The sequence below is a fragment of the Halichoeres trimaculatus genome, unplaced genomic scaffold (assembly GCF_033239565.1).
Source record: "Halichoeres trimaculatus isolate MK-OKI-2021-1 unplaced genomic scaffold, fHalTri1.1 fHalTri1_scaffold_19, whole genome shotgun sequence".
Taxonomy (NCBI): domain Eukaryota; kingdom Metazoa; phylum Chordata; class Actinopteri; order Labriformes; family Labridae; genus Halichoeres; species Halichoeres trimaculatus.
In genome coordinates, this window is record NW_027437197.1 from 3,915,763 (window position 1) to 3,929,240 (window position 13,478).

At 33.8% G+C, this 13,478-nt stretch overlaps 1 protein-coding gene across 1 annotated transcript in view; it reads right to left on the reverse strand.

Moving 5' to 3' along the window:
* Positions 1–6,873: 6,873 nt before the first annotated feature.
* LOC141808374 (radixin) overlaps positions 6,874–13,478 on the reverse strand; it is a 45,341-nt gene continuing 38,736 nt past the window's right edge. The window contains exons 9-15 of the mRNA XM_074694933.1: positions 13,052–13,148; positions 12,801–12,964; positions 12,573–12,703; positions 9,386–9,546; positions 9,161–9,253; positions 7,651–7,860; positions 6,874–7,564 (exon numbers count right to left, since the gene is read on the reverse strand). Coding sequence (XP_074551034.1) covers positions 7,400–7,564; positions 7,651–7,860; positions 9,161–9,253; positions 9,386–9,546; positions 12,573–12,703; positions 12,801–12,964; positions 13,052–13,148 — 1,021 coding nt within the window. The 3' untranslated portion in view covers positions 6,874–7,399. The remainder of the gene's footprint in view (positions 7,565–7,650; positions 7,861–9,160; positions 9,254–9,385; positions 9,547–12,572; positions 12,704–12,800; positions 12,965–13,051; positions 13,149–13,478) is intronic.

Genomic DNA, 13,478 nt, shown 5'->3' on the forward strand with positions numbered 1-13,478 from the left:
TTTTGGTTGATACAAATTGTATCATATAAACTTTTAAACAAGAATTGTTTGATATGATATTTACACAAAGAATGTTGAATATAATTATTTGTGTAAGTAGCCTGTATTTATAAAAGGGGCTTTGAGAAACTCTGGAGAGAAGAGAAAGACTAAAGATAAGAAACTGTTGATGTAGCCCCAAAAATATGACGCCTAAGCAAAGGATGATGGTCTGGTTAAATTTACTTGAAATGTTTTTTATCTCAAGGGCTGTACTCTGATCTAAAAAAAAGTGTTACCTCAGGGACAAGTCCTCAGTAAGTTTAAAGTCCGTTTTCTGACGAGGTACCCTCACCTTGTTTCTCCGGCTGGCACTGTGTGCTAGCGTTAGCGACAGGGACGAGACTTGATGCTAACATTCCTGTGGATCTTTAATCCCTGATTCAGTGTTTGTTCATGCTGTTGTTACAGAGATATTTTTCTAAATGTCTTTCCACAATAAGAGATTGTAGTTGGAGTCTGTGCTGCTGAGTTAAAGGTGTAACCAGAAAGCAACATCTGGAGTTTTTGTTGCTCGCTGGAAAAACAAGAAAATCAAACAAACAAAAAAAAAAACAAGCTGTAAAGGTGTATTCTGCATTTTCTACGATGTCATTTTGCTGCCTTAAACTGTCTTCGAACTCAGCCTGGACACTTTTTCATGAATTTATATTGTGAGTATTTTCTTGCTGTAATTTGTCGTCTTCACAAAAGTTGCCTCAAAGAAACAGAAACTTAGGTATTAACTGTTTCACTGTTCATCGCCAGTTAGTCCCTACTTTTATGTCTTATGTGCTTTAACTTCAGCCAAATTTTGCAACAGTTTATGTAAACGCCACTGCCCACAGGACCAAAGCCAAATGAAAGGCTGTTAATGGAGTTCTCCCTTTTCTTATTTGATGGTTAAATTAAGACCGTATTGCTGCTGTTTCTCTGAGTCCTGCTTTCACATGAAGAGATTTATTCCAAAAACACCAACTTTTAACATAATTTACCATTAAAACCAGTTAAAACTAAGTCAAATCTGATATTCTTTACTCTTTGTTTAACTTTTTGAAATGGATCTCTTCAGATATTTGAGGCAAACTGAGCTTTAGGCAGTGACTCTGAAACAAAGCCTTCAGGATCTGGGAAACTGGCTGAATGAGGATTGTTGTCTGTTCTTATGTGTGAAGAAAAACAATAAAAAAAACTCTACTCAAGCTTTTTTGTTTGTTTGTTAATTTCTTGATTCATTTCTTGTTGTGTTTTCCCAAAAGCACTGAGGCAGCCAAACTAGATTTGACATGATGTTTGTTTTTGCAAGTAATTTAATTAATCCTCTTCTTTTTCTCACCCTTTTACATCATAGGACATCATAACTCAGCCTATTTAAAACTTTCCTGATTTGATTCTTCCTTGAAACGCCGTCAACTCTGTCAGTGACTCAGAAACAAGTCACTCATCATTTTAATGTGTGAGTTTATGATGATCTGTTGGTCTGTTTTCAGTTTGCAGCTTCTGATGGTGACAAAAGCTATTGCATGGCTTAAAATTCACCTCAACTGAACGGAAACTTTATATCTTTGAGGAAATAAGGAGAAAAAAAAGGTTAAAAAAGATCTGAAAAAACAACAGAGAAACAAAAAACTGCAAAGGCTAACCCCTTACTCTTTTTTTTTTGTAATTATTCAGTTGATTTTTTTTCACTATGTTTTAGATATTTACGTTCCCACAATTTATTTTCTTGAACTTTATCGGCACAGAACATGTAAATCCCTAAACCTTAGAGAAAAAAAATCATGTGAAAAACATTTAAGGCTTACCCCTTACATTTTCTTTTAATTTTTTTTTCTTACATGTCTTAGATATTTATGTTCCTAAACTATTTTATAAGAACCTTAGCTGCACAGAACATGTAAATCCCTAAACCTTTGAGAAAAAAAACCCCCTGAAATTCTGAAAAAAAAAAATTACCTGAAAAACATTTAAGGCTAACCCCTTACATTTTCCTTTAATTTTTTTTGTCTTACATGTCTTAGATATGTATGTTCCTAAACTATTTTTTAAAGAACCTTAGCAGCACAGAATATGTAAATCCTTAAACCTTTGAGGAAAAAAAAACACCTAAAATTCTAAAAAATAAAAGCTAACCCCCTTACATTATCTTTAGAAAATTTTGGAGATTTTCTTTTTCTTTTCAACATGTCTAAGATATTTATGTTCCTAAACAATATTTTCTTGAACCTAAACTGCACAGAGCATGTAAACCCTTAAATTTTTGTGGAAAAAAAATCACATGAAATTCTAAAAAAAAAAAAAGAAAGAAAATAAAGGCTAACCCCTTACTTTTTTTTTTAATTTAATTTTTTTTTTTTTTAATTTTCTTTCTTTCTTTCATGACTTAGATGTTGATTTTTCTAAACTATATCTTTATGGACCTTAGGGGCACAGAATATGTCAATCCTAAAACCTTTGAGGAAAAAAAAAAATTTCATGAAATTCAAAAAAAATAATAATTATAAAGGCTAACCCCTTACATTTTTTTAATTTAATTTTTTAAAAAAAAAACAATTTTTCTCTCTTTCTTTCATGACTTAGATGTTTATGTTTCTAAACTATATCTTTATGGACCTTAGGGGCACGGAATATGTCAATCCTAAAACCTTTGAGGAAAAAAAAATCACATGGAATTCAAAAAAAAAAAAAAAATTATAAAGGCTAACCCCTTACATTTTTTTAATTTAATTTTTTTTTAAAAACATTTTTTTTTCTTTCTTTCATGACTTAGATGTTTATTTTTCTAAACTATATCTTTATGGACCTGAGGGGCACAGAATATGTCAATCCTAAAACCTTTGAGGAATAAAAAAATCACATGAAATTCAAAAAAACAAAAAAAATTATAAAGGCTAACCCCTTACATTTTTTTAATTTAATTTTTTTTTTTTTTTTTCATTTTTTTCTTTCATGACTTAGATGTTGATTTTTCTAAACTATATCTTTATAGACCTTAGGGGCACAGAATATGTCAATCCTAAAACCTTTGAGGAAAAAAAAAAAATTCATGAAATTAAAAAAACAAAAAAAATTATAAAGGCTAACCCCTTACATTTTTTTAATTTAATTAAAAAAAAAATTTTTTTCTTTCTTTCTTTCTTTCATGACTTAGATGTTTATTCTTCTAAACTTTATCTTTATGGACCTTAGGGGCACAGAAAATGTCAATCCTAAAACCTGTTAGGAAAAAAAAGATTTTCATGAAATTAAAAAAAAAAAAAATTATAAAGGCTAACCCCTTACATTTTTTTGATTTAATTTTTTTTTTAAAAACATTTTTTTTTTCTTTCTTTCATGACTTAGATGTTTATTTTTCTAAACTATATCTTTATGGACCTGAGGGGCACAGAATATGTCAATCCTAAAACCTTTGAGGAATAAAAAAATCACATGAAATTCAAAAAAAAAAAAAAAATTATAAAGGCTAACCCCTTACATTTATTTAATTTAATTTTTTTTTTTTTTTTTCATTTTTTTCTTTCATGACTTAGATGTTGATTTTTCTAAACTATATCTTTATAGACCTTAGGGGCACAGAATATGTCAATCCTAAAACCTTTGAGGAAAAAAAAAATTTCATGAAATTAAAAAAACAAAAAAAATTATAAAGGCTAACCCCTTACATTTTTTTAATTTAATTTAAAAAAAAAAATTTTTTCTTTCTTTCTTTCTTTCATGACTTAGATGTTTATTCTTCTAAACTATATCTTTATGGACCTTAGGGGCACAGAATATGTCAATCCTAAAACCTGTTAGGAAAAAAAAAAAATTCATGAAATTCAAAAAAAAATTATAAAGGCTAACCCCTTACATTTTTTTAATTTAATTTTTTTTTTCTTTTTTTTCTTTCATGACTTAGATGTTTATTTTTCCAAACTATATCTTTATGGACCTTAGGGGCACAGAATATGTCAATCCTAAAACCTTTGAGGAAAAAAAAAAATTTCATGAAATTAAAAAAAAAAAAAAATTATAAAGGCTAACCCCTTACATTTTTTTAATTCAATTTAAAAAAAAAAAAAAAAATTTTCTTTCTTTCTTTCATGACTTAGATGTTTATTTTTCTAAACTATATCTTTATGGACCTAAGGGGCACAGAATATGTCAATCCTAAAACCTTTGAGGAAAAAAAAAAATTTCATGAAATTCAAAAAAAAAAAAAAAATTATAAAGGCTAACCCCTTAGATTTTTTTAATTTAATTTAAAAAAATTTTTTTCTTTCTTTCTTTTATGACATAGATGTTTATTTTTCTAAACTATATCTTTATGGACCTTAGGGGCACAGAATATGTCAATCCTAAAACCTTTGAGGAAAAAAAAAAAATTCATGAAATTAAAAAAAAAAAAAATTATAAAGGCTAACCCCTTACATTTTTTTAATTTAATTTTTTAAAAAAAACAATTTTTCTTTCTTTCTTTCATGACTTAGATGTTTATGTTTCTAAACTATATCTTTATGGACCTTAGGGGCACAGAATATGTCAATCCTAAAACCTTTGAGGAAAAAAAAAATTTCATGAAATTCAAAAAAAAAAACAAAAAATTATAAAGGCTAACCCCTTAGATTTTTTTAATTTAATTTAAAAAAATTTTTTTCTTTCTTTGTTTTATGACTTAGATGTTTATTTTTCTAAACTATATCTTTATGGACCTTAGGGGCACAGAATATGTCAATCCTAAAACCTTTGAGGAAAAAAAAAAAATTCATGAAATTCAAAAAAAAATTATAAAGGCTAACCCCTTACATTTTTTTAATTTATTTTTTTTTTTTCTTTTTTTTCTTTCATGACTTAGATGTTTATTTTTCCAAACTATATCTTTATGGACCTTAGGGGCACAGAATATGTCAATCCTAAAACCTTTGAGGAAAAAAAAAAATTTCATGAAATTAAAAAAAAAAAAAAATTATAAAGGCTAACCCCTTACATTTTTTTAATTCAATTTAAAAAAAAAAAAAAAAATTTCTTTCTTTCTTTCTTTCATGACTTAGATGTTTATTTTTCTAAACTATATCTTTATGGACCTTAGGGGCACAGAATATGTCAATCCTAAAACCTTTGAGGAAAAAAAAAAATTTCATGAAATTCAAAAAAAAAATTATGAAGGCTAACCCCTTACATTTTTTTAATTTAATTTTTTTTTTTTCTTTTTTCTTTCATGACTTAGATGTTTATTTTTCTAAACTATATCTTTATGGACCTTAGGGGCACAGAATATGTCAATCCTAAAACCCTCGAGGAAAAAAAAAAAATTCATGAAATTCAAAAAAAAAATAATTATAAAGGCTAACCCCTTACATTTTTTTAATTTAATTTAAAAAAAAAAAAAAAAATTTTCTTTCTTTCTTTCATGACTTAGATGTTTATTTTTCTAAACTATATCTTTATGGACCTTAGGGGCACAGAATGTCAATCCTAAAACCTTTGAGGAAAAAAAAAAATTTCATGAAATTCAAAAAAAATTATAAAGGCTAACCCCTTACATTTTTTTAATTTAATTTTTTTTTTTTTTCTTTTTTTTCTTTCATGACTTAGATGTTTATTTTTCTAAACTATATCTTTATGGACCTTAGGGGCACAGAATATGTCAATCCTAAAACCTTTGAGGAAAAAAAAATCACATGAAATTCAAAAAAAAAAAAAAAAAGTTATAAAGCCTAACCCCTTAGATTTTCTTTTTAAATTTTGGGCTTTTCTTTTGTTTGCTTGTTTTTTTGTATGTTTTTTAAGCCTAGATTTTTATGTTCCTTAACTATATTTTCATGGACCTTAGCTGCACAAGACACATTAAACTTTTGTGATAGCAATTTTTAAATTATTTACCTTCTCTTTCTCTCTTTTTTTTTTGAGAAAATTTCTCTCTTTAAAATTGTCTTCTCTTTAAAATTTCTATTTATGTGCCCAAACTTTATTTTAATGAGCCTAAGCAGAGAACATGTAACATGTGTATCTTTAGAAAAAAGGAAAACAAAAAACTGTAGAAAAATCTATTCTTTTATTTTTGTTATTTTTTTCAAGATTCTTCCATTTCAAAACTTAAAATATCTCCCTCAAATCAAACTACGTTTCGAGAGATTCCTACGGTGGCCCTAAGGTCAAACAAACAAGCAAAAAAGTGCAGCAACTTTTGTTGCCAGTGGGATCAAACAGATATTTAGTATATCTCTGGTAAATTAGATGTTGCTTTGTGCTTGGTGATTCAACCAGGGAGCAAATGTTATCTGTGGGCTCTTTCTGATCCTATTTTTTTTAGTTTTGTTTTGTCTCACCCTGTTTGATCATCAGCAGTGACTCAGTGAAGGATGAGACGCTGAGTGTATCTAAAAGCTGAGAAGTTTCACTGGATTTTTAAATCTAGAATCAAACACCCAACTTTAAAATCATGAATTGTTACATTAAATGTCAAATCTGTAGCTTGTTGCTAAAAGAAATATGGCCTTCGCAAACCCAACATCATGTATTAATCCAGCTTTACTGTAGTTCGTCAGATTAAAACTGTAGCTGCGTATTTGGAAATATAAATTCATTCTTTATTGTGGGGCAAAATACAGATTTAAACAAATACCAATACGGATGGAGAGAATCAGCACAGTAAGGATGTAAAACAAGCAAATTTAGGTTTTAAACGTGTTCGCCAACAGCTCTCTGAGGGAGCGTTGGCGAAGTAACGGCTGCTGAAGATAAGAAAGCTGCTGAAACAGGTGAGAAGTCGATGCCAGCAGGACGCAACTTTCCCAACACAGAATGAAAAACTAGACGGGGAAAAAAAACAGAGACAGTAAGGCGTTTTCTTTTTTAAAACAAGTTATTTAAATCCATCAACTGATGACAAAAGAAGTAAAATAAGGAACAGATATTAAAGCTTTACAGACAAGCGCCGGCAACATCAACAAGCTACAAACGGCCCTTTTTATTTCGCTGAATCAAAGCACGAATCGACCAATCAGCTCAGTCTCTCGTTAAGTCTAACAGTCCTGTTGTTGCTTGGTTATCGTACATGCAAGCTGTAAAACTGTCAGTATTAAAGGAGGGACAGGTCCATGTTCGACAGGATATGTTGCTTGCTATTTTTCTGACGTATTAAAAGATGTGTGCTTTTTTTTTCACGGGTGGGGGCGGAGCTCTAAAAGCAGGTAACGGTGTGATTGGCCAACCACTGCTGGGGAGAGCTTTGGCGAGGCTGAAGCTACAAAGCCTGTGAGCCGGTCGGTCTCCTGGGTAGAAAACGAGCAGGAGCTCCTCGGGTGGCAGCAGGTTTTGGGCTTTAGGAGGAAAGTGAGGCGTTGACATGGCATCAAGACTAACTGTCTCATCTCATCGTCGTGTCTGGCCTCTCTCCGGCTCACATGGACTCGAACTCATCAATGCGTTGCTTGGTGTTGCCCTGGCGGATCTGGCGCAGGGTTTTGTACTTGTCCCTTCCTGCTCGGACGTTCTCGGCGTGCAGCATGTCGTTCTGCGTCTTCTTGGTGTCATCGCGGGCCTCGGCTAGTTCTGAACTCAGAGCCTGGACGGAAGGAAAAGAGAAAAACACATCAGACAAAGACGCTACTTGTTTGTTTCACTCGTATCCCCAGCTTCCTGTGTTCCTACCTGTAGCTGCTTCTTCACGCGTTCGTTCTTCTGCGCCTCGGTGATGCGCTCCTCTTCGCTGCGGTGGCTGCTGACGCCGTCACAGAGCAGCTCGGCGCTGGCCTCGGCGTTCGTTTCATCCTGTTCATCGTGCTCTGGGGCCGGCGGAGACGTCATGGCCGACTTCAGCTCCTCCCTGGTTTTCTCCAGGTCGTCTTGAGCCGACAGAGCCTGAAACACACAAGAGATTTTAATCCTAATCTCTCGAGCTGGCTCTCAGAGCTGGTTTGCTCTTCAAAACTAACAATAGAAGACATGTTTGTGTTTATTATTTTCAGAATTATTTTGTTTAAAACAACCATTAAAACATGACAAAGATAAAATAATTCACTTTGTGTGTGTCTGAGAAATCTGTATAAACTGTGTTACCCATTGAAAAAAACCCTATAAATCAGCAATGGTTTGCTCCAAAGTCACATGACCCTAATCAGCTGAGGGCCCATCCTTTTTGGTGGAAACCTTGAAGAAAGTGTGTCATGTTTCAGCTCCTCCTCATCAATATTTCATCAGAATGATTATCTGTACATGGGGCGCATTAACTGTTCATCAACTGTGTTACCAACATTTTCTGCTCTTCTTACTATAGATGTTATAAAAACCAAACTGTGAAGAAAAGGAGCAGAAATATGAGCTGATGGAGGTCAGGTGGTGCCATGTTCAAGGTCTGCAGTTAGCACAAGGGACAAAAAATGGAGGAAAAGTCGACTGTGTTAGCGTCACTAAATGTAGAGTTGTAGAGACAGGTTTGTCTCTTCTTGTCATGTCAGCTGGTTACTGAGATTTTTGAGCCATAATTCTTTCAAATTTTGTCTAAACTGATAAAAATGATGAGGGACATTTCTAGGGAGCGTAGTCTGAAACAGAAATGTTGTAAAACCCCAAATTCAGTATAATATGGATTTTTTTTTTAAAAAGTCAACTTTTGTCCATAACACAGTTGACAAAAATATGCTCCAAATTTTGTAAACCATTGAGGCAAATAAATCACCTGCAATTCTGAAAAAAAATAAAAAATAAATAAAATCTAACCCCTTACATTTTCTTTTTCTAAATTTTGCCCCCCCCTTTTCCTTTTTTTTATATAAATATTTGAGATATTTATGTTCCTAAACTATATTTTCATGAACCTAAGCTGCACAGAACATGTTCAACTTCTGTGATAGCAATTTTTTATTATTATTTAATTTCTCATTATTTCTGATATATATATATATATATATATATATATATACATACAAATTCATTTTCTGTTCCTTTTTCTTTTGTTTATTTTCTTTTAATTTTTTTTTTTGACCTCTGCAAAATTTTATAAAACCATGAAAAAAAGGAATCACTCTATTTTCAAATTACAAATGGATATTACGTATAAATGCTTGTGAATATGTGATTCAAAACGATTAAAAAAAACAAAAAAACTTTAAATTAAAGGAACATTACAAACAAACAGAGCTGTAAACAGAGGAAAAATTACTTTGTGTTGCCACTCAGTGGCTTCATCTTCTTTTTTCCTCTTGGCCTCCTCCAGCAGAGCGATTTTGGCCGTGAACTCTGCCAACTCTGCAGCCTGTTGGAGCAAAAAGAGCCTGAGTTATAGTGAAAACAGTGGAGTGTTTTATTAACAGTCCTTTAATCACACAGATGTTCACAAATTTCAGTAAAATGAGAAAGAAATGCAGAAGGAGGTGTCAGTGAGTACCAGCTGCTCCTGGTTCTTCATCTGGTCCGCTGCCTGCTGAGCCAGCGCTGCCTTGGCCTCCTCGGCCGCCTGCCGCTCCTTCTCCAGCCGCTCAGCCTCCTCCTTCGCCCGCTTCCTCTCCTGCTCCAGCTCCAGAGCTTTGCGGGTCTGCTCCTCCAGCTCTGCAGGGACAGATTTTATACAAACATGAGCGACACATCGTGTTCGGCCTCTCAGACCGTGATTAGAGACGATGGAGGAAGGATGTTTCTTCTTTTTAGCCTCCTGAATTCTCTGATCTTTGGGGCCTCTTAGAAATAAAACCTTAATTCAAACCTCATCATATAAAGTGGAACTTTTATATAACAGAGTTTAAGTTAGAGTGGAGGACAGATTTTATTCAAGGCATAAAAACGCAGCCTTCAGCTCCCTGCTCCTGCTCCTCCCTGTCTCCTCCACTGTATGCAAATCCCGAGCCGCAGCAGGAGATGGCATGTTTGATCGGACACACGGGCCTACATGTTCGTCTTCGCCTGCCCTTTATACGGCGCCACTGATCCTATTTATCTGTCAGAAATAACAGTGAGTGAGCGTCAAACTCAGAGCTCTTCTGACAGTAATGAGACGACCTTTAAGAAATGAAGAGTGCAGGGTTACTCGGTTTGGGAGCTTAACATTTACTCAGTTTGTACCCACACACTGGGACAAAAAACCCTCTAACATCTGGAAACCAAACATCTGCTGCTGTCAGTCACTTCACTAACTCAAAAACAAGTCAAAACTTTTTTTAATACATTTTTCAGGTAGCAAACAACTTCTGCTCCTTCCCTTTTTTTTATACTTCATAATTCAGGCTTCATTTTCACATCTTTCACTTTTAATATCTTGATATTAGCGCGGTTCAAATGTTTAATAAGATTAATAACAGGGTTGCTGTCAGTTTTGATTAATCCTTATTAAATCTGATTCATTTTTAATCCATATTACTTGTGTTTCATCGTGCATGAGAAAACAGACTCAGGGAGGAAGGGAATATACGTGCACTCAACGTGTTAATTATTTAACAGTTCATGCTAAAAAAAAACTCTGAGCTTCTTCATGGAGCTTTGTATAATGCAGAGTCTGTGTCTTCAGTGATAATTGCTCTGCAGTTTGTCACAACACACTTTGAAACTGTGTCAATCATAAGAGAGTTTGCACTGACGTCACAGTTTGAGTAGTTACCTGGATGTGCAGCCATATTGGAGGTACACAAACGTAAACATTGAATGGACGGAGGTATGTTTCCTCTAATTTCTCTCTCATTTAATTATTTAAGGTTGAAATTTATTATTTGAACATACTTGTACTTGCTTTAAATATATTTTAAGTGTCTTATTTAGATTTCTCTTAGTTTTATTGCTTTGCTTTTTCTTGTATCTGTTGTTATGAATTTTATCATTTTGACTGAGCTTCTGTGGTGTGCATTAGTCTCCAAATCGTCTTGACATCCTACGAACCATTCACTACAATTACAGTGGCATACTGCTTTTTTTTATGTATGAGTGTGTATATATACTTATGTGTGTGTGCGTGTATTTATGTATATGTATATATATATCTTTAAACATCATTTATCAATCATTTGTCTTTATGTAAAGCACTTTGAGCAGCACTGACTTTGTATGAAATGTGTTATATCAATAAACTTTGATTGATTGATGTAACACCACATTATGTATTAAAGCCCCAACAAGTGATAATGTATTACATTTTCACTTCTTTATGTAATAATACCACATTTTGTAATAAAATTCTAAGACAGGATATGCAATAAACTTTATGGCTGTATGAAATAAGTTCTTACAAATTGCATCACTTATTTCAAAACGGGGGTTCTGGCCTGTAATATGTAAGAACTCACTACATACTGCATTCAAGAATTTTATTACAAAATGTTGCAGATTATTACAAAATGAAGTGAAAAATTATTCCATTAGAAGTCTGCAGTAAAATTTGATTTTGAGATGTCTTATCCACCAATAAGTGTGGAAAAATGCACAGAGAACGGTAAAACTCATTGTAGAAGACTCAGCCAGAAAGAAAAAGAAAGATATTTTGAAAAATGATGTCTCATGAGTGGGAGAGACACGTACGAGGAGTTAGCATCCTTATCATTATCTAGCCAAAGGTATGAAAACAAAGATGTTACTGATTTAATTTTAATGGAAGAGGGGTACACAGAATAAATGATGCTCTTTTGGAAGAGGCTCACTTCCTGGAGATGCTGAGTTTTACTTATGTGTAAATGTTAACTGTTATTACCATGAATTACCTCTTAATCAAAGTTATACTCTTATCATAATACATTAACTTTTACTTGGGGATGGGAACCGAATAAGGTACTTTTATAGGTACTGAAAGAACTGGGTACCGTTCACATAAAATCAAAAGGTACCATGTTTAGGTACCTAAATGCATCTTTTTGACTGTGAGGGAGAGGAAGAGAGGGTGATTTTCGATGCTGGACATGAACACAGCATTGCAAGGTTATACAGTGAAGAATAGATATGTTAAATTGAAAAAGATATATGTTTTTTAATATTAAACAAACTGATATTTTTTATCACATAATCACAAAAAAGTAACAAAAACTGTACCCATCGCTACTTTTACTAAAGTGACATTTTAAGATGCTATGGACAGACTCTTTTATATTGAGTTGGTTGGTTCTGCTGCCTGTTACAACTGGATCAAGCGCCCATTTGTGCGCATGTGTAGCAGCATGTGCACAACACTTGCTCAGCTTTCCGTTTTTGCAGTTTGTACCTTTATGTGTTTTATGAGCGTTTCCACTAGACCAAGCATCTTCTATGGGACTTTAGCGCCCTCTACTGGGCAGTATTGAGTGGTGCACCTAAAGTTGAGCTGCTCTTTAATAAACTCTACTAAAACTGTTCAAAATCATTCAGTTTTTTCTTGGTGAGAGAAATTTATCTGTTTGATCAGAGAGAATAAGAGAAAAAAGATCATTTCATTTTTCTGGGCTCGTCAGATGAATGTGGCTCATATTAAGCTTAAAAAGACAATTTTACTGAATGTACTGTGTAAAAATTTGATTAAGATTCTTTTTTTGCAGTTGATTTAGTTTTGTTTAAAGAAAAGATAAAAAAAGTTTGACCTGTCATGAAGTCTGAGTGTTCAGAGTTTGATGAAGGAGCAGTCGTACCTTTCTGAGCTCTCTGCGTCTGCTCCTCGATCTGCCTCAGCCTCTCGATCAGCTCGTCTTTCTCCCGCTCTATCCGCTCCTTCTCCTTCTCTGCGTGCTCGCGCTTCTTCTTCTCATTCTCCAGCTGTGCTCTGTGGGAAAAACATAATCATATCAGCCAAAATAGTTCCCTGTAATCTTTTCCTTGGAACAACTGAGAACATTTAACAAATCATCAGGTCCCTCTACCTCTCCATCTGCTTGTGGTGCTTCTCCTCTCGGGCCTGAGCCTTCATCTGCTGCACCTCGATGGTGTCGGGCTTCCTCCTCCTCATGTACAGCTCGTGGTTCCCCATACACAACGCCAGGATGCGCTTGTTGATCCTCAACCGAGGGGCGTAGAAGACAAAGTCCTGGAGGATATGAGGGAGACGGATACACTGAGTGAGAAATTGTCGTTTTTAAGAATTTCGTTCTCTGGGCATCACTTCAACACTTACTGGAGCTTTTTTATCGATGGGCTTGATGACAAACTTTTTGTCGTTGAAAGAAATGTTTCTGATCTCGCTCCAGGGGAAGCCGATCTTTGGTGACAACCTGAGGAAACAAACAGAGGACGTTAAAGGATGATGAATCATTCCTTTATCATATTTTCTGACAGAATTCAACCAAACATTAAATCTCTGTGTGAGCGGACATGATGAGTTTGTTCTTCCATGAATCGCCAAAAGAGGGCGCTGTTGACAAGCGAATGCATTTGAAGGTCACCAAAGAAGCACAGAATCTACTTCTCAATGTTTTGACTGAGCTGTGACAGAAACACTGAAATCTTCTCTTAAAGGGTCTTCAACCTGTGGCTCTGGGGCCTCATGTGGCTCTTTGACTCCTTTGCAGTGGCTCCCTGTAGCTTTAAAAAAATATTATTGA